The sequence below is a fragment of the Salmo trutta genome, chromosome 39 (assembly GCF_901001165.1).
Source record: "Salmo trutta chromosome 39, fSalTru1.1, whole genome shotgun sequence".
NCBI lineage: Eukaryota > Metazoa > Chordata > Actinopteri > Salmoniformes > Salmonidae > Salmo > Salmo trutta.
Genome location: NC_042995.1, coordinates 3,498,040 through 3,517,860, shown reverse-complemented (window position 1 = coordinate 3,517,860; position 19,821 = coordinate 3,498,040). Strand labels below are relative to the sequence as shown.

General features: G+C 42.2%; 1 protein-coding gene across 1 annotated transcript; it reads left to right on the top strand.

Moving 5' to 3' along the window:
- The first annotated feature begins 8,566 nt into the window (after nt 1–8,566).
- On the top strand, nt 8,567–19,355 carry LOC115179112 (sodium/potassium-transporting ATPase subunit beta-233). Its single transcript, XM_029740382.1, has 6 exons — nt 8,567–8,839; nt 14,621–14,749; nt 16,641–16,796; nt 17,133–17,317; nt 17,555–17,638; nt 17,914–19,355. The coding sequence occupies exons 1-6, from the start codon at nt 8,749–8,751 to the stop codon at nt 18,172–18,174; spliced, it is 906 nt and encodes a 301-aa protein (XP_029596242.1). The 5' UTR covers nt 8,567–8,748; the 3' UTR covers nt 18,175–19,355.
- The last annotated feature ends 466 nt before the right edge of the window (nt 19,356–19,821 follow it).

The following is a 19,821-nucleotide window of genomic DNA, read 5'->3' as shown; positions in this document are numbered from 1 at the left end:
TTATGGAAGCCTGTTTATGGAAGCAAGTTTGTGGAGGCTTGTTTGTGGAGGCTTGTTTGTGGAGGCTTGTTTATGGAGGCCTATTTGTGGAGGCTTGTTTGTGGAGGCTTGTTTGTGGAAGCCTGTTTGTGGAGGCCTATTTGTTAAGCCATGTTTGTGGAAAATGCAGCAATGACTATCGCCTACATAATCATTGCTTTATTGCATAGTAATAAGTGATAATACATCTCTCTGCCTCCCCATCTGTCCCGGGCACAGTAGAATCGTCTCGTGGTGTATATGTTAAGACAGTAAAGTACAGGTGGATTTAATGATTCCCTTTAGGATAATATCTAACCTATTACGTTAGCGGGACTGCTTTACCAACAATGCCGTTTGGTCCACTCAGTATTGCTATAGTCTGAGCCTTGGGTGGACATGGTTGATTCTGGTTTGGGAATAGGATTTACTTTGACTTTGGCTTTATTACTGCCGACCTTGAGTTAAGTGGTATTTAAAAGCCAATGCCGCCGGTGCTGCTGGGTAAGTTAGCATAACTGACTTGACATTTCGCCTGACCCTGTTACAATTCACTGCTGCCAGACACACTCCACAACTTAGACATCCAGGTGATAACGGCCATGGGGAATCACACACACTCTTCATGCACACACACACACACACACACACACACTGTGCACACGCACACACACCCTCCAACCTATACATGTCATAGGATGGACTTTAGATTTCTTATTTAACATGATTTTCACTGATCTTTGCCTGCTTTTACCAACGCTTAACCTGAATTGATTGCTTTTTGACCTTAATGGATTGCATGTGTGTGCTGTGACTTGAAGATTTGCTTAACTGAGGGAGTTTAATCAACCTGAGCCACGTGACGTGACGTGAACGGGCAAAAGCCTTGAGGGAGGGAGCGACCTTCTCAAACAGAACAGTAATCTGCGCGGCTCGGTCATGTTGTCAACAAGTTGTCATGATACATCGTTCAGAAACATACAACATAGATGTTCCATAGAATATACACTACCAGTCAGAAGTTTTTACACACCTACTCATTCAAGGGTTTTTCTTTATTTTTACTATTTTCTACATTGTAGAATAATAGTGAAGACATCAAAACTATGAAATAACACATATGGAATCATGTAATAAGCAAAAAACACACCCATAAAACCTAGCGGTCAGACAGGGAAATGGCTCCAATTGTTTTTCCACTATTCCTTTTCCCATAGGGGATTTCAGAAACATTTAAAATAAGGGCTGTGTTTCGTGTAGGCTTACCCTGGCATGACGTTCTGATAACAATGTAAATCTCTCCAGGACGGGTGACTTTTCTCAGTATATTCGTCTCTATTTACTCTCAGAGTCGAAAAATGCTAATTATGATAGCCACATTAGCAGCTAATTAGCATTTTATTTGTTGGGGGTAAATACAGCTGAATATATTGATTAAAGTCACCTTGTCCGAGAGAGATTTACACAGTTATCATAATGTCACCCCAGGGTAAGCCTACATGAAACGCAGCCCTTATTTTAAGTGTTTCTAAATGAATGGTGGAAAAACGATTGGAACCATTTCCCTGTTTGACTGCTAGATTTTATGGGTATTATGACTCATAGCGTTGTCCCGTCCTGACCAGTAAAGGGGTCATTTGTAATTGTAGTATGGTCAGGGCGTGGCAGGGGGTTTGTTTTGTGTGTTTTGTTTTTTTTTGGTTCTAGGGGATTTTGGTTCTAGTTTTCTATTTCTATGTTTCTTTTTCTATGTGTGGCCAAGTATGGCTTCCAATCAGAAGCAGGTGTCTTTCGTTGTCTCTGATTGGAAGCCATACTTAGGCAGCCTGTTTTTCCTGTGTTTTTGTGGGTGGTTATTTTCTGTAAAACCTGTGTGCCTTACGGAACTGTTTTGTCGTTTTGTTTATTTTGTTTGAGTGTTCTCTTTTCTAATAAAGTAAGAAGTTGAGCACTATACCCGCTGCATTTTGGTCACCGTTCATCGACGCCTGTGACAACTGTGGTACTTTGTTGAGGACAGGGTGTGAGTCTCTGTCTCTCTCTGCAGTGTGGAGGAGCAGAGTGGAGCAAAACAATGGCAGCTGGTCCAGGGGAGAGAGGGAGAGAGAAACGGTGTTGTGTAGCTGACAGCTGCCACTGTCTGACATCTATTACCATAATCTGAGGCCACTGCTTCAGCTACAGAAGGCAGGTACACTGACACACGCACAACAGTGGGGCTCTCTCTGTATCCTGATAAGATATGTATCAGAAGCGTCTCTCACTCATTCACCTTGTTCTGTTATATAACCACTTCAAATCAGCTTAGATATGGTTTTAAAGGGCTAGTCCCCTAAATTACAAAATAACAGGTTTTATAAACTACCCTGAAAGGCGTCGTTGCAGTACACAGTCACAAATCAACTGCCAAGGTGCTATACAACTGGATTTGAAGTTAATTTGAGAACAATCCCTTTATGTTTCTCTGTGTAGGATCTATTCTGAAATACATTAAATAATATTACATACTTCAAGGGTCTAATCTCCTAATCAGACAGTATGGCCAGCTGACTATTGGTCTGTAGCTAATATGCACACACTATGGCTATTGAAAAAGCTCTAAATAAATCTTGTTTTGTGCTTTTGGGGTACAATACACTCCTTTATTTTCCAGTCATGACGATCTGAGGTAATTTACTGTGGCAGAGCAGGGGAATTATCGTTAATGGAGCATGAGTCCATGGCTGCCTGAGAGCCAGTGATTAATGGAACACACAAACAAACACTCTCACATGTGCAAACACATCCACACACACATACCCACGTGAAAAAAATACTACAGCTTACTATAGAATACTATAGTACTTAATATAGAATTCTATAGTAAAATGTAGTATACTGTAGAATACTGTACTACATACAGTAGTTGTCACGTCCTGACCAGTAAAACGGGTTGTTTGTTATTGTAGTTTGGTCAGGGCGTGGCAGGGGTTGTTTGTTTAGTGTGTTTCGGTTTTTTTGGGGCAATGTTCTATGTTAGTATATTTCTATGTCTGTGTCTATTTAGTCTATTTCTATGTTCAGTGTTTTTGGTTTGACATTCAATTAGAAGCAGCTGTTCTTCGTTGCTTTTAATTGGAGGCCATATTTAAGTCAGGGGTTTTTGTCACTGTGTTTGTGGGTAGTTGTTCCGTGTATAGCGTGTTGCCTTACAGGACTGTCTTCGTCGGTGTTTGTTATTTTGTTCAGTGTTCTCTGTCCTTCTCAATAAAAGAAGATGAGTATACACATTCCCGCTGCATTTTGGTCTAATCCTTACGACGAACGTTACAGTAGTATCTCTTGATCATGTATAGTACTTACTATAGAATGTTGTAGAGTACTATAGTAAACACTACATTATTATCTGCAAAAAAAGCGCTAAAAAACACTAGTAAATACTACAGTAATGTCATCAAAAACACTTTTTTTAAACTATAGTAAATACTACAGTATTTAATTTGCATATACCCTGCCCATTCCCCACCCCCATATCCCAATTTGTGCCAGTCATAAGTGAGAAACCTACATGCCAAGTATAGACCAAATATTGTGTTCCCTCCAGTTTATAGAAAAAAGCAGAAACTCTGAACTATCTGTTCAGACAACAGTCCTACCTACCTACCTACAGGTTATGGAAAATTAGCTCTTTTAGTATTTCTTCAGTTGATTTCCCGAAGGAGAAAGCCCCCACTTCTATGTCAAAGATAATAAAACTAAAACACGCTAGTGAATACTACAGTAATGTCTGCAAAAACACTTTAGTAAATACTATAGTATTTATACCATAGTTTACTGTAGTATTTTTTTCATGTGGGTACACACGCACACAAACATGTTTATGTGCAAACACATGCATGTACGCACACACATGCACACACACACACACACAAACATGTTTATGTGCACACACACATGTACCCCCCCCCCCCCACACACACACACACACACACACACTGGTCCAGCAGTATACTCAAGCACATAAATAAATCCAACCCCATTTGCAAAACATGAAATTGAGGCATTGCCTTACTACGTTACCTCTGGCACAGAAGGGAGGTTTTACCCTTGAGCCTCCTTCAGAAGGGTGTTAGGGGTGTTGGCATCCAGCTTAGGGAGAGCTAGCTCGGTTGTATGGGCTCTTGGCAGCGGTGTGTAACCAGAGCTTATTATCCCTGGGAGAGGAACAGCAAAGCTACCAGGGTGTGGTCCTCAGCACGTACATGTACACAACAACGCAGGAGGGAGGACATCCACCATGTCTAAAACTAGAGTGGATATCTGACAGATTATACCTGATGTGCTTCAATAAAGTAGGCCTACTGGTGTCCAGTTTGATGACATTTAAATGGAATGGTTAATTCAGTGATCAAGTTATGGGTATGTGGAGGATATGTCATTTAAATGGCATAGGCTAGTGGTGGTCCATAGGCTAGTGGTGGTCCATAGGCTAGTGGTGGTCCATAGGCTAGTGGACATAGGCTGGGGGTGGTCCATAGTCTGGTGGTGGTCAATAGGCTAGTGGTGGTCCATAGTCTGGTGGTGGTCAATAGGCTAGTGGTGGTCCATAGTCTGGTGGTGGTCCATAGTCTGGTGGTGGTCAATAGGCTAGTGGTGGTTCATAGGCTGGTGGTGGTCCATAGGCTAGTGGACATAGTCTGGTGGTGGTCAATAGGCTGGTGGTGGTCCATAGTCTGGTGGTGGTCAATAGGCTAGTGGTGGTCCATAGTCTGGTGGTGGTCAATAGGCTAGTGGTGGTCCATAGGCTAGTGGTGGTCTATAGGAAGTGTTATCATTGTTTTGTCTAACCTCTAGATTTAACCTTCCCCCCTCTCTCTCTTATTGGCATCCTACTGTTTCTCGAAGCCATAGGGTGGTTGCCCAGCAGTCATGATATAAACATATGCCTCCTATAGTGGGTATACTGGCTAGTGTTTGTCTAGGTAAAGCATTAAATTGTCCTTTTGACACCCACTTGCAAGTACAGTTACATTCACACATAGAGGATTATGGCTACTGCCAGCGTATACAGAGGGTCCTGTGTAACATTTAATAACATAGAGCTTTGTGTGCAGTGCTTTACACTGACTTCACACTGCACAACAGCTAGTGACCTATTAGTAAAGCAGCACAATCCCATTGAACATTTCAGCAAAATTTGATTAAATTATTATTACTTTTAAATTATTTTTTGTATGGGTCACATCCCAGCTAGCACATAACGTTCTGAGAACCATATGTTTCTTAGAGCATGGTGAGTGTGTAGTTGTCCTATGGTTATTTTGCATACAACCTTCCCACAACTTTCTGGGAATGGTGCAGAATAGTTGCTTGGCTTTGGAACATCCTCAGCACATTTAAGGAAATTGACAGAAAAGTAATTTTCTTGGCATATCATTACTTTAACAGAGTGTTTCCTAAAAGTTCTAACATTGGTTACAATTTTAGTAATGTTCTAGTGTAATCGATGTGAAATGGCTAGCTAGTTAGCGGTGGTGCTCGCTAATAGCGTTTCAATCGGTGATGTCACTCGCTCTGAGACCTTGAAGTAGTTGTTCCCCTTGCTCTGCAAGGGCCGCGGCTTTTGTGGAGCGATGGGTAACGATGCTTCGAGGGTGACTGTTGTCGATGTGTGCAGAGGGTCCCTGGTTCGAGCCCAGGTAGGGGCGAGGAGAGGGACGGAAGCAATACTCTTGCACTAGGAATGATTTCCAATTGGTTTGATATTGGGAATGTTCTAGGAATGGCTTCCAATTGGTTTGACATTGGGAATGTTCTAGGAATGGTTTCCAATTGGTTTGACATTGGGAATGTTCTAGGAATGGTTTCCAATTGGTTTGACATTGGGAATGTTCTCAAATAGTTCAGAGAAGGTTAAGAAACAATGGTCTTCTGTAGGAATTCAGTACTTCACCATAACTTCCTACAAGTTTACTCAGGGTTCTACTTAAAGTCATCTTCTCAAATTGTTCCGAGAACATTAAGAAACAACAGTCTTCTGTGGGAATTTCAGTATAATGTTTCCTCAAGGTTCTATATAAAGTAATGTTGTTAGAATGTTCATAGAACGTTGAGAAACAACGTTCTTCTGTGGGAATTTCTGAAAACTTTAGTAACCTTCAGAGAATGTTCTAAGAATGTTTTTTAAAAACATTAATTCTGTTCACAGAACATTAAGGAAACATTCCATAAAAAACACAAGAAAACATAAATAAGGTTCAAAGAAGGTTCTAAGAATGTTTTTTTAAAAACATACATTCTGTTCTCAGATCAACAAAACTCTCTCTATCCTCCATCTTGTTAGGTGTGTTAAAGTGTGTCAGCCGCGCTCAGTAATTGTCCTCACCTGATCTTAATGAGTGCTTATTTCCTTTGGAATGGGGTCTGTTTGAATAGACTAAAATGAACAGCTTTGTATGAGTTAAATAAATAATCTGCATGCTAGTGCCATCCTGGTGGCACACTGAACTAATTCCATGGATAGAGAACAGAAGATCATAGGTTTCAAACTCTCTGATGCTCTGTCACAGTAAAAAATAAATGTGTTTGCATGATTAATGACTAAGCAAATGATTTCCATGTGTCCTATCTGTACTTGTAGTTCAAAACAGTTAACCTAAGCTAGCCGTTTTATTAAAAGTCTTAGTCAAACATTCAGTGAAAGTTTTAAGGAAGGTATTCAAAAACCTCCAAATAACAATTTCATTCAAAACATTCACAACATTAAGAGAACAACTTTAATAAAACCTCCCAGGAAAACTTTTATGGAACCATAATAAAACTTTCTCAGAACCTTCCTGCAAACTAAAATTCCTAGAACAGGCAAAGGAACAGCCTGGTCTCAGAGCAAAACATATTATATTTGACTAAAATCCGTAGCACCATGACATTGGCCTAAGTAAATCCGGAACACATAAATGAGTATGATATGTTACGTTTGGTATGACAGTAGGTTACTTAAGGCAAGAAGGAAAGGAGCATGGTTAACGCAAACATCTAGCAACTCAAAGGTTGTGTGTTTGAATCTCATCACGGACAAGTTTAACATTTTAGCTACTTTGCAACTACTTAGCATGTTATCTAACCCTTCCCCTAATCTTAGCCCTTTAACCTAACTCCTAACCCTAACCAGCTGGCTGGAGTGTTTAAGGACATATTCAATCTCTCCATATACCAGTCTGTTGTCCTGACTTGCTTCAAGATGTCCACCATTGTTCCCTTAACCAAGAAAGTGAAGGTAACTGAACTAAATTAATATCTCCCCATGGCACTCACTTCTGTCATCAAGACGTGCTTTGAGAGGCTAGTTAAGGATAATATCACCTCCACTTTACCCAACACCCTTGACCAACTTCAATTTGCATACCGCCCCAACAGATCCACAGATGACGCAATCGCACTGCACACTGCCCTATCCCATCTCGACAACAGGAATACCTATGTAAGAATGCTGTTCATTGAATACAGCTGCAGCCATATTGTACTCCAAGCCCATCACTAAGCTTGGTGACCTGTGTCTGAATCCCGCCCTGTGCAACTAGGTCCTGGACTTCCTGACGGGCCGTCCCAGGTGGTGAAGGTAGGCAACAACACCTCCGCTACGCTGATCCTCAACACGGGGGCCCACAAGGGTGCGTGCTCAGCCCCCTCCTGTACTCCCTGTTCACCCATGCCTGCATGGCCACGCACGTCTCCAACTCAATCATCAAGTTTGCAGAAAACACAACAGTGGTAGGCCTGATTACCAACAACAACGAGACAGCCTACAGGGAGGAGGTGAGGGCCCTGGTGGAGTGTTGCCAGGAAAATAACCTCTCCCTCAAAGTCAACAAAACGAAGGAGCTGATCGTGAACTTCAGGAGACAGCAGAGGGAGCCCGCCCCCATCCACATTGACGGGGCCACAGTGGAGAGGGTGAAAAGCTTAAAGTTCCTTGGGGTGCACATCACTGACAACCTGAAATGGTCCATCCACACAGATTGTGTGGTAAAGAAGGCGCAATAGCGCCTCTTCTACCTCAGGTTGCAGCTAAACCAAAAACATAAGTTCCCACAACTTCCAAGGGAACCAAATGTGCTAGCTGGGATGGGTGTTTTTCTCCTATTACAATTGGGTTACTGAGGAATGGCCAAGTCATCTTGGCTTTATCAGATGATCATATACGTATGAATAGTAATTATGGTAGGCTATCATACTTCTGTAATTTTAACATTTTAAGTTTACCCACATTGTAAATCCCATTTTGAGTGAATTAGGTCTCCAGATAATGAAGACAATGGTGGCAATTTGTAATGCATTGCTGGCGCTGTGAATAGATGTAGTATGCCTCTGAATCTTTATTCATGTGAGTGCTCTTCTGTTGAAATCGCAGGGTCGCATCGTAAAGGACATTCTGACGTATACTACGTCCAAGGGTGGAGCAAATACCCGCTCCCGACTCTCCACAAACGATAACATTACGCAGAGAAGACACTCGTTTGTGATTCGCGAGAGCTGGCCCTCCCTCCTTGTAGGTGACTTGTTAAAATAGTTTTCGGGCGGAGTCGACTGCAACTAGGATATATCTGTGTGCAGTGAGTACGCAGGAACAAGCCGTGTACAAGTCCGTCGGTGTTTGGAATTTGGTACTCCGGAGAGGGACGGCAGAGAGAAGCGAAGGGAACTGAATAAAGAAAGAGCACCACACTAAAAGGAACTGAAACACAGTCGAAAATGTCTTCGAATAAAGACGATGGTGGATGGAAGAAGTTTGTATGGGATTCGGACAAGGGGGAATTTTGTGGACGCACAGGGGGGAGTTGGTGTAAGTATGCCATTCTGATATTTATGATCACGTTAATTGGCCGTTATGGCCGGAGGTTTTAATCGAAATTGTGATGGATCTCATATGGCACGATCGAACGCCTATTGGGCTGTATGGAACGCGCACCGAGTCTTCATTTCATCTTGGTGCATAGCACCTGTTTGATTTGACTTTGCAGCAGTGTGTGGTACGGTGTCACAGAGTCCATATCATTGCCCATCGCCACTCGTTGTTCATGGCTCTCCATGTCTGTGTTGTGAGTAAAAGCATACGGTGAACATGCGACCAGTTTTTGCTCATATATTTCACTGTCACTTGTCCTTGCTAGGAACCTACTGCCTTATTCAAAAGAACAGTCTACAGACTGTTCCAAGCAAAGATGGGTTTTCATTTAAATCAGTATGAGAATCCAAATAGGTCGTTGAAAGACGGTGGTGGGAATATGCATAATACATTATTAGAACATGTTATTCTAAAGGTTCGAATCCTAATGGTACAGTAGTCTAGTTGATCACACTGCAGAGACGCAGCCGCCTATGCCTGGAAGGAGACTAGAACTCCCCATCGCATTTACATGATCTATAATAATTAGGATGGAATTACACCATATGTACATGCTGTAGAGACGTGGTTTCATTTCCGATGTAAAATGACACAATCAAAGGGTTAAAAATGCATCATAGTCCAAGGTGATTCAAGGTGATGGGGCCTACTTGGAATTATGGAGAGGACATTCCATCTAGTGTTACTATTCGATGTGGATCCTGTGTCACTTTAATTAACAATGGAAATTGATTAACTAGACTAATTTGACTTTTCTCGTTTCCGTCTGCACCCATGTCTTCCCTCGTCTCAATGTCACACAACTACCCTACATTTTCGGTATTCAGAGGATGACAGGCTGAGCGACAATTCATGTTGCAATTTTGCTTATTTAACTAACCCCCTCAAGTTGGTTGGTTTGGTCATTTACTTCAACTGTGTTTTGTGTGTATTATCTCAAGGCCAAAATTTGTTTGGATGTTTTCATTTTTGTGGTGACCATATTTGTATTTATTTGGTCATTTTTCTTGTTTTTGGGGGGGGGGGGGGGGTTACAGGTACAACATAATTTCATATTCAGTTCAATAAAATGAGAAGGAAACATAAGGAAGTGAGCCTCCAACCCCACTCCCCCAAACCCACCCATTCAACATCTCTCCAACCAACACTGGTGCTCCTCATCCATCCAATGTAAGAGGTGCATCATTTTGAACGATGTGTGTGTGTGTGTGTGTGTGTGTGTGTGTGTGTGTGTGTGTGTGTGTGTGTGTGTGTGTGTGTGTGTGTGTGTGTGTGTGACACTATCCATGACTTTTATGACGACTCGTCTCCATTCGGCAACTTGCATGATTAATTTAATCTGTCTACAACGCGAGAACATATGTTTTATCTGGTGTGATGCATGGAGAGAGAGGAGATATTGAACCCTCGTCTATAATATGGATAATGTACGCACCCTTGTACCGGCCAATTGTGATCAGGGAAAAGGCATGATCTGGATAAGACACCTTAGGGTGGTTGTGATGTCCTTATAATTCTGCCAAGGAACAGGTGACATCTTAAGTCATACGTAATTGATTGAAAGGGAACTGCTGTCTCCTATAAGACTTGACCCTTTGACATTGTCTTATGCACCACTAGGCCTATACAGTACTAGCTCTGCAGGTCTGGTGGGTTGGGGGACCACTAGGCCTATACAGTACTATTTCTGCTGGGCTGGTGGGGGCGGCAGGGGGGGGTGACTGTAGGAGATTCTAGTACTATGGCTGGACTCGGGACGGCAGGTAACCTAGCGGTTAAGAGCGTTCGGACGGTAACCGAAGGTTGCTGGTTAAAATCCCGAGCCGACTACGTAAAAATCTGTCAATGTGCTCTTGAGCAGGGCACTTAACCCTAATTGCTCCCGTAAGTCGCTCTGTATAAGCGCCTCTACTAAATGACTAAAATGCACTGTACCTGCAGGGCTGGCTTAATGCAAGGGCTTACCGGGGCTGAAGTCCCTGGGCCCAAGCCCGTGGGGGGGCTCAAGAGGAAGTAAAATAATATTCAATTTTTTTACAAAAAATAATATTAAAAGGTGTGTGTGTGTGTGTGTGTGTGTGTGTGTGTGTGTGGTGTATATCTTTGTACTGCAACTGCCAACCACAGGACTCAAGAGCCCGCTCTCAATGAGTGTAGACAGACTGCTGCTCTACTAATCATCAGATGGTGGGAGGAGATGAGGTATGGGGCCCACGTGGGTAACTGTGGGGGGGGGGCTGCCTTGATTGGGTAACTGATTAATAAAAATAAACTGCATAATAAATAAATGTGACTGGTCAATTGTGAGTCAGGGGCAGGGCCCAAGCCCGTAGAGGGTCCAAGATGCTTTTTTAAAAATGTATTTGTATCATTTAAAAAAAAAAAAAAAAAGATTTATCCAACCACAGGAGCCCCACTCTCAATGTTTGAAGTCCACCAGAGAGCATAATTTAGCCACAGAAAATGTATAGTTTATAAAAAAACAACAACTGTGGATTAAGTTTTAGCACGAGCACAGACCAAAATAAAGGAACCGCCAACATAAAGGGTGTTGGGTCACCACGAGCTGCCAGAACAGATTCAATGCGCCTTGACATAGATTCTACAAGTGGACCTAAACCAGGCCAGGAAAATACACCCCACACCTTAACATGTACTTTGTATCCCTCGTTTATTTAAGTGTTTCCTTTATTTTGGCAGTTAGCGGTATACCTACAGTCGGGAAGGCCGCAGTTTGGAGAGCGTGCTCCAAATATACAGTTGTGGCCATAGACATATAATCCATAGAAGGGTTTTGTAACCTCTTACTTTGGCAGTTTGACTGACTGTTAAACTCAAGGGTACACTAGCAAGGAATGCCAGACTTGACTTTAGTGGGAACTGCCATTTATGGATTATAATTCTATGGTTGGTTGTGGCTGGTGGTTTGCCTTTTGCAGATTTCAAAATACCAAAGCCCCGGGCCTATGATTTCTCATTCTGGACCTATATACCTGTGCTGGTTTTATGCATATCCCAGCTAGCACATTTTGGTTCCTTGGAAGTTGTGGGAATGTAAGTTTTTGGTTTCCCATTGGTTCTGAATACAAAGTAATGTTTCTTGACCTGTAAAACTGAAAGTTAAATTTATTTTTTTAAATGTATTTTTTAGGTTGCAGGGAGGTTCTGTGAATGTTCTGTGGTTCCCTGAAAGTTTTCCTGGAAGTCTTTATTAATGTTCCGAGAATAGAAATTCTAGGTTATTGGAAGGTAATTAAATAATGTTCTAAGAACATGTTTCAATAACTGTTTTGAACTCCAAGCACAGATGGGACACATGTAAATTCATTTTCTTAGGCATTAATCATTCAAACGCATACGTTTATTTTATTTTTTATTGTGGCACGGTGTCAGTGAGATTTGACACTATGATCTTCTGTTCTCTATCCATGGAATTAGTCCACTGCGCCACCAGGATACAGCTAGCATGCTTTTTTTTTTTTACTCATACAAAGCTGTTCACTTTAGTCTATTTAAACAAACCTCCATTTTAAAGGAAGCAAGCACTCATTTAAGACCAGTTGTGGGCGTGATCAACACACTTAACAAGAGAGGATAGTTTTGGTGATACTGAGAATGGAATGTATATTTTGAAATAACTTTCTTAGAATGTTCTTTGAACGTTTACTAATGTTCTGAGAACATGACTTAAAATAGAGGAAACCTGAGAATCTCTTGTAGAAAACTTTTTATTTACTTTTATAAGTACTTACATTTCCACAGAAGAACGTTGTTTCTTGAAGCTGCAATATGTAACTTTTTGGGCGACCTGACCAAATTCACAGATCTGTCATTCTCATTGAAAGCAAGTCTAAGATGTGGTAGATCTGTTCCATGTGTGCTATTTCTATGCTTTCTGTTCTTAAATTTTGTTTTTGCGTCTTTTACTGTCAGTTTTGTACACCATCTGAAAATATAGTATTTTTGGTTATGGAAAATATATTTCACAGTGGTTTAGATGGTACAATGATTCTCTACACTGTGCTTGCTTGTTTCGTCATAAACTGAAATTTAGGCGAACTATTTTGAATTTTAGCAACCAGGAAAAGGCGGCGTGATTTCTGCATAGTGTCCCTTTTTTACGTTCTCTAACCAATTTGAGAACATTACTTTAAATAGAACCATGAGGAAAAGTTAAACTGAGGTACTGAAATTCCCACCTAAGAAACATATGGTTCTCAGAATGTTATGTACTAGCTGGGTATCCTGCACCATTCCCAGAATGTTGTGGGAAGGTTGTATGCAAAATAACTATAGCACAACCACACTCTCACCAAGCTTTAAGAAACATACTGTATGGTTCTCAGAACGTTATGTGCCAGCTGGGTAGTATCTAGGTTTTGTATAAAAGCTGAACATGCAGACTGCCGCCATTGTTTTTGGGACCTGAATGTATTAATTTATTGGTCTTATCTGAGATGTGGGCATATTTTTAGAGCAACCTAGTCTCTTGTGACAGGCCTAACAATTAAAGCTGAGTAGCTGGCTTGAGATTTGTTTCTGGGTGCTGAGTTTAAGAGCAACCAAAAGTGATTTGATAATTGTATTTACTCTGAAGCCTGAAGTTGTTGTTCTCCTGGCTACTACTGTATGATCTACTGGTTACACTTCATTTTCCTGCCCTCAGTGAAGAGTCAAGACAATGTCTACTGTTATAGGTGGATTACTATTTGGAACAGTAGCTTTGTGGTTAGGCTACATCCTGCTCCCTCCATAGGAGACATGGGATTCTCTGTCTGCATGCATTCTACCTGTATAGGTATCACTGAGCCCAGGTGTGCATCCCGAATGGCACCCTTTTCCCCTATATCGTACACTTCTTTTGACCAGGGCACTACATGGGGAATAGGGTGCCATTTGGGACTCATTCCAGTTATGGATAGTCTGTGTACGGACCAGGAAGCTTAAAGTAGAAACCAGGTGGGCTTGGATTAGTAATAGAGCCAGCCAATCTATTTATCCAATTTTACTATGTTTGATAGTGTTGTGGTGCAGTGGGCAATGACTGGGCAGTCTAAGGTTTACGATGGGATAGACACGCATGAGATTGAATTGGAACACTGAGGAAACACTCGTCTGACGGCACAATAGGCAGACTTGCTGTTTCTCTTAAGCTGTACCCTTCTTGTCTCACTTTGGTGTAGTGCTTGTGTATTTGCTATTAAAATGGTATGCATTTTAAGTCAACAACTCCACAAACACTACAGTCAAAAATGAAAGTGGGGATCCACAGTCTACATGTCTGCGGTGTTTAGCGTACTGTGTCGTGTCTTCCCTGTGGCTCAGTTGGTAGAGCATGGTGTTTGCAACGCCAGGGTTGTGGGTTCGATTCCCACGGGGGGCCAGTATGAAACTTGAGCAGATTCTTAACTACTGCAGTAATACTAAGGTTGGACAATGGGGAATGGTCATTGTTTTTCAGAGCAGATTTAACATTCTACAATTGTGGAATGCTGGAGTTCTGTACGTGGCTTTTTGTATGACTCAACTGAATGAGTGGAAATGGACCTTGTCAGCAACATGACAACCAGATCTTAATTTCATGGCATGACTGGTGTTTGTAGTTTTTTTTTTTTTTTTTTAAATAAGGAAAAAAAGGTATATGTCCCAATCATCATCTGTCCTCCACATCTTTTGCATGGTGATGACCCATATCTCTCTCTCTCTCTCCTTTTACAGTTAAAATTCTAGGGTTCTACTTAATCTTCTATGCTTTTCTGGCTGGAGTATTCATCGGCACCATCCAGGCCTTGCTTCTCACCCTCAGTAACTACAAACCCACCTGGCAAGACAGAGTTGCTCCCCCAGGTAAGGTATCACTGAACACTAGACACTGAGCCACTACTGCTGCCTGGGGATAAGAGAGATGGTGTCCAACCACAGTGGCTTCGTTTGAAATGGCACCCTATTCCCTACCCACTGGTCAAAAGTAGTGCACTATGTAGGGAATAGGATGCAATTTGGGCTGCAGACAGTCTAACATGCATGTTTGTAGATCTCAGAGGGGTGGGTTATGTCTGTCAAATATCCTCTTATTAAGGCAGTCCCACTGTGAGATATCAGCTGAATTGACTTTAGCACTGTATGGGCCAGAGAGCAGGCCGGCACAGTACCGTTTTGAGGTTGGACACAGAGGACTCTGGTCTTTCAAGTAAACGGTGGGTGTCATCCATGCATGCAGCATGTGGAACTATTTTGTTACTGGTTCAGTGTCTATGGCCCTGGCTCATTTAGGCTAGCTTGTACAGTAGTATGCTTACGTCCAATAACAAACTGGTGAAATTAGATTTTTGGCAAAGATGTACAGAAGTGCTTCTTTCAAAATGAACTCTGGTCTAGTAGTAAACTGAATCCTTGATGTGTTATTCCAGTTACTGCAGTCCTACTGTTTAAATGCTCATGTCGTATTGGACCACTGGTGTAGGTAGTGGTTCAGTCAAGTGTCACAATTAATTCCCCTAAAGGCCTCCTACACGGGTGGAGACCTCTCTTCCCAATTTGTTAGTGTAGTGTTTAAAGAACGAGAACTGTTCCCCATTACTGGACGTTGCATATTTCATGTCTTTCTCCACAGCTTCCTTTTTCTGAGAGGTTTAGTCAGTTTCGCTGGAGTCTTCTGATCACGTGGGTGTGAAATGGGGGGGAGAAGTGCTAATCGTGAACTTTACATTGTGGTCCCCTAACAGAGATCTCTCCTGATGCCTTTGACTAGAGTTCAAACAGACCGTGAAGTTCTGGTAGTCATTGCTTGCTTCCTTTACCAGTGAGAGCTCTGTGGTAAACTGTCAACGGCAGATGCTATTCTCCACTTTATTTTCTCTCCTTACACAACACAACCCAATCCCACAGCACCAGTGCCCTTCCACAGAGCATTAACCCTTTCCTGTTGGTGTTTTCAACCATGACATTGTCGAAGACATGTAAGCTGCATTTGAATTAGGTCTAAAGCCAATATCCCAGCCCAGTCATTTGTCTGTCTGGGTATACATAGCCATGGTCTGCTCAGGGAACCTCCATTAGGAGATGAGGAGAGGTAGCTAGGCATTGATAGTGTGTTACTTTCCACAGGAGGCCTGATAACTGGGCCAGGTCGTCACAACGAAGAGGACACCTGATGGCTCTAACAAGCAGAAAGAGAAGAGTCAGATTATTTCTTTATCTCACAAGCTGACAGAGGAGAGAAGCGTTACTTTTCAGACTCCTCACCTCACTCAGTCCAGTTAGAGTTCTCTTTAGTTTTCTGGTCATGAAAGATGGAACTTAGTGTGGGGGCTGGGATGGGCTGGTTGTAAATAAGGAAGTAGAAGAGAATAGGGGTGGACGTGTTTTGGATCTTGTAGCGTAGAGACAGTTGTCTTTTGTTTGAAATGGGCTTTTCCCTTTTACTGACCTGTCTTTCCTGCTAAGAACAATGACAGGGATTCACCTTGTCTTCCTCTTCAAGACTGTTTTCCAAAGTGTGGACTCTTCAATGGATGACTGCCTCACTGAAACACTTCATTAGAAAGAGAATTACACTGACTGTTCTTAACCTTACTGAGTATGAAACCAGTTATCTATGTAACTGCAGTACTATTGTGAGTTAGTGTAAATAGAATGGTCACAAGTCCACTGAAACATTATTGTCCTATTATAAAAGTGTGTATTGCTAATAGTACTTTCTCTACTTCTGAAACTGATGGTGACTGTCTGTTGTCAGGACTATCACACACCCCACGCTCCGACAAATCCGAGATCGCCTTCAACTTGAATGATGTGGAGACCTACTTGTCTTACACCAAGGCCATGCGAGAGTTCCTGGTTATGTACGATGACGACAAACAGCGGGACCAGATGAAATACGAGGATTGTGGAGGTACAGGAAGTGTTCCATTCCGCTCTCTACCCCCTCCCCCTAGCTCCTAGTCCTACCCCCTGCCATGGCACAGACCTAAGAGGTGCTCAGTGTGGTGGAAGCTCTACTTAGATGGAGGTGGTACCATCATCTTCTAGCCTTTTGCTTATTGAATCCTTTCTGACCTTCTAACATCAGGTGGGATAGGAACTAAGTGGCCAGGACACGGAATGGAATTGTGTATTGGCTTCTTCAGAGAGGTGTATTTAAAAATATTTTTTTAAATTGTTGAAGCGAGCAGCTGTGGCTTCCTGTGCTCAGTAGTTTATTTGTGATTTCTCCTCCTCCTGCCTTCAGAGCAACCGGAGGACTATAAGAACCGTGGCGACCTGGAGAGTGATGTGGGGATCAGGAAGGCCTGTCGCTTCCAGAGGAGCTGGCTTGGGCCTTGCTCCGGCATGGAAGACAGAGACTTTGGCTTTAAGGAAGGAAAACCCTGCCTGATCGTCAAGCTCAACAGGATCGTCAACTTCAGGCCAAGGGTAAATATCCTCAGGACATTTAAGCTTTCAGGCCTTATCAACCAGGACATATGAAAAGTTGACCTCTTGTACAAACTGGTCACTTTGATATTTCCAGTGGCCCCTGGTTGTTAGTTTATGCATAGTAGTACATTATTTAATACAAAATCTACAAACTTTCTTAGGTAAAAGTGTTACTGTTTTTAGCAGATAGTTTTGCCTCCTCGCTCACTGTGTACCTGTCCTCCATTCTTTCAGCCCCCCAGCTCCAATGAAAGCATCCCTGAGGGAGCGCAGACCAAGGTCCAGCCCAACGTCATGCCCATCTTCTGCACCAACAAGGTACAGTACGCCAGACATAGAACCACATCGAATCACAATTGATCATTCCAATGTCGGTTAACAGTAGTCAGTAGAGCAACATTGAAGCCTAAGGGAATGTTGACTTGAATGTGAATGTTCATTCTAGCAATTCTAGAATTGCTTTCGAGGAATAGTCCCCATTCCGTCACTAAACCAGCTATTGTAAATGTGTTTCTGGGTGAAGGTCAGATGTCAGAATGACCAAAATAGCACCGTCTTTCTCCTTTTGACTCTGTCACCCAATCTCTTTGCAGAGAGAGGAGGACGCCGGTAAGATCGGGGAGGTGAAGTACTACGGCATTGGTGACGGTTTCCCCCTCCAGTATTACCCCTACTACGGCAAGCTGCTTCACCCCCAGTACCTGCAGCCCCTAGTGGCCCTCCAGTTCATCAACCTCACCATGAACACCGAGCTGCGCATCGAGTGCAGAGCCTACGGAGAGAACATTGGCTACAGCGAGAAGGACAAGTTCCAAGGAAAATTTGACGTTAAATTCACTGTCACCAACTTATGACCACAGTTAGGTTCATAGCACTTTCTCTCCAGCCCCCTCTCCCTCCCCAACCATTTCTCAAAAGTAACAAAATCATTTAGGAAAGGGAGTTGGGGTGGAAATACGAAGTTAAGTTAAAAAATCACAACTAGTCTTGAACAAAACTCATAACATACGGGACGACACTTCATCTGTCTGCTTTACACTGGCTTCTCTGCTTCTGTCTAGGGTTAGAATGTAAGTCGCAGGAGGAGTAGCAATAGCAAAGTATTTATTCTACTGTAAATGAATAATATTCCTTGAGCCATGGGGACATGTTTCATTTATGACTGTAAATTGTAATTCCACTACTGATGTGTAGCGAGCAGTGTTTTGTCCCCCCTCCGTATTGCTGCCTTGTGTGGTTTCTATACATATTTTTGGAGTGTACAGTGCAGTAGTCGCATACATTGGTCCTTTCCAAGCCATGTTGTAACCTGTTTACTTATGTGAGCAAGCTTTAGCAGTCCAAGATGTGTATATACTATATATGAATACTTAATCATTTAAAAATATTGACACGGTACTCTGATCTCTTCTGACCCGTGTGAGGGGAAAAGGCTGCACTCCAGGGAACTAGGCCTACTCTTTCCTTATTTTTGCCTTTGTCTGATTGATTGTGATAATTTTTACATCGCTTTTCTTTTAGAATCACTTAATGTGGGATAAGGGTTTTATTACGCTATTGTTTCAGGCTTTCACTTCCTTTCGTTCTGTTTGATTCACTCTTAATGTCGAGTTGTGTCTCCGGGTTGTTGGACTACTTTTGCCTTTTGTACGGCAGCGGTGCTGACTCCGCTTTTTAAAGATGATTGTTTTGCTCAATTACGTCACGTCGTCTCACAACGTGGTGTGACTTTCTGATGAATGTTTTAGCCATTTTACATGGTGGAAGGAGTTTTATATTTATGCGGTTGTACTTTTTTAATTTAAATTTTTCTGCAGAAAAGTGTAATGTATAAATACAATACCAAAGTCACTGGTCCAAGTTGAGAATCTTATCAGAAGCAGTGCTGTACCCCATGTTTTTAGGATTTCTTGTCGATGTTAAATGCTAAACGTCAATGTCTAACACCAGTCCCGTTATCAGGAGTTCTCATCCGCTCTTGTCATTTATTTAATCCCAGTAAGAAAAAAACTGAAATAAAATGATGAAAACACAACTTTCTTTATTCCAGTTTCTCTCAAACAAGACCAATACCCCACTGTAAGGACACACCGCACTAGTCTAAAGTGGAGTCCTCTCCTTGTCTCATTTCCTTTCAATATGCACTGATCTGAAAGAACAGGACAGGTAAAAGGACAAACCCCTAGCTATAACCTCTGCTTTATTGCTGTGACCTTCCCTGTCATTTCAGATCAGTGAGGATGGAAATGGAACCATATCAGACCGTTGTATTCCTAGTCTGGGACTGTTCAGTGAAACAGTCTGGTAGTATCTAGTGTTCAGAGAATAGTGAGGATTGGCAAGGAAAAGGGTTGTATGTTTGTATTTTGAACCCTGCAAAAACACTTGTTAGATTTGAAATGCCCTTAATTAAAAGGAGACCATCTTCATCCAAACGGACTCCTTATCAACTCTAACCAGATGCTAACAGATCAGGGAGGAGTAAGTGCTGCCAAACCAGC

Bases quoted from the DNA above. Each gene is read 5' to 3' on its own strand.
- LOC115179112 (XM_029740382.1), top strand. From the start codon at position 8,749: ATGTCTTCGAATAAAGACGATGGTGGATGGAAGAAGTTTGTATGGGAT. The intron at 17,318-17,554 runs GTAAATATCCTC...CCATTCTTTCAG, and splicing joins TCGTCAACTTCAGGCCAAGG to CCCCCCAGCTCCAATGAAAG. The intron at 17,639-17,913 runs GTACAGTACGCC...ATCTCTTTGCAG, and splicing joins CCATCTTCTGCACCAACAAG to AGAGAGGAGGACGCCGGTAA.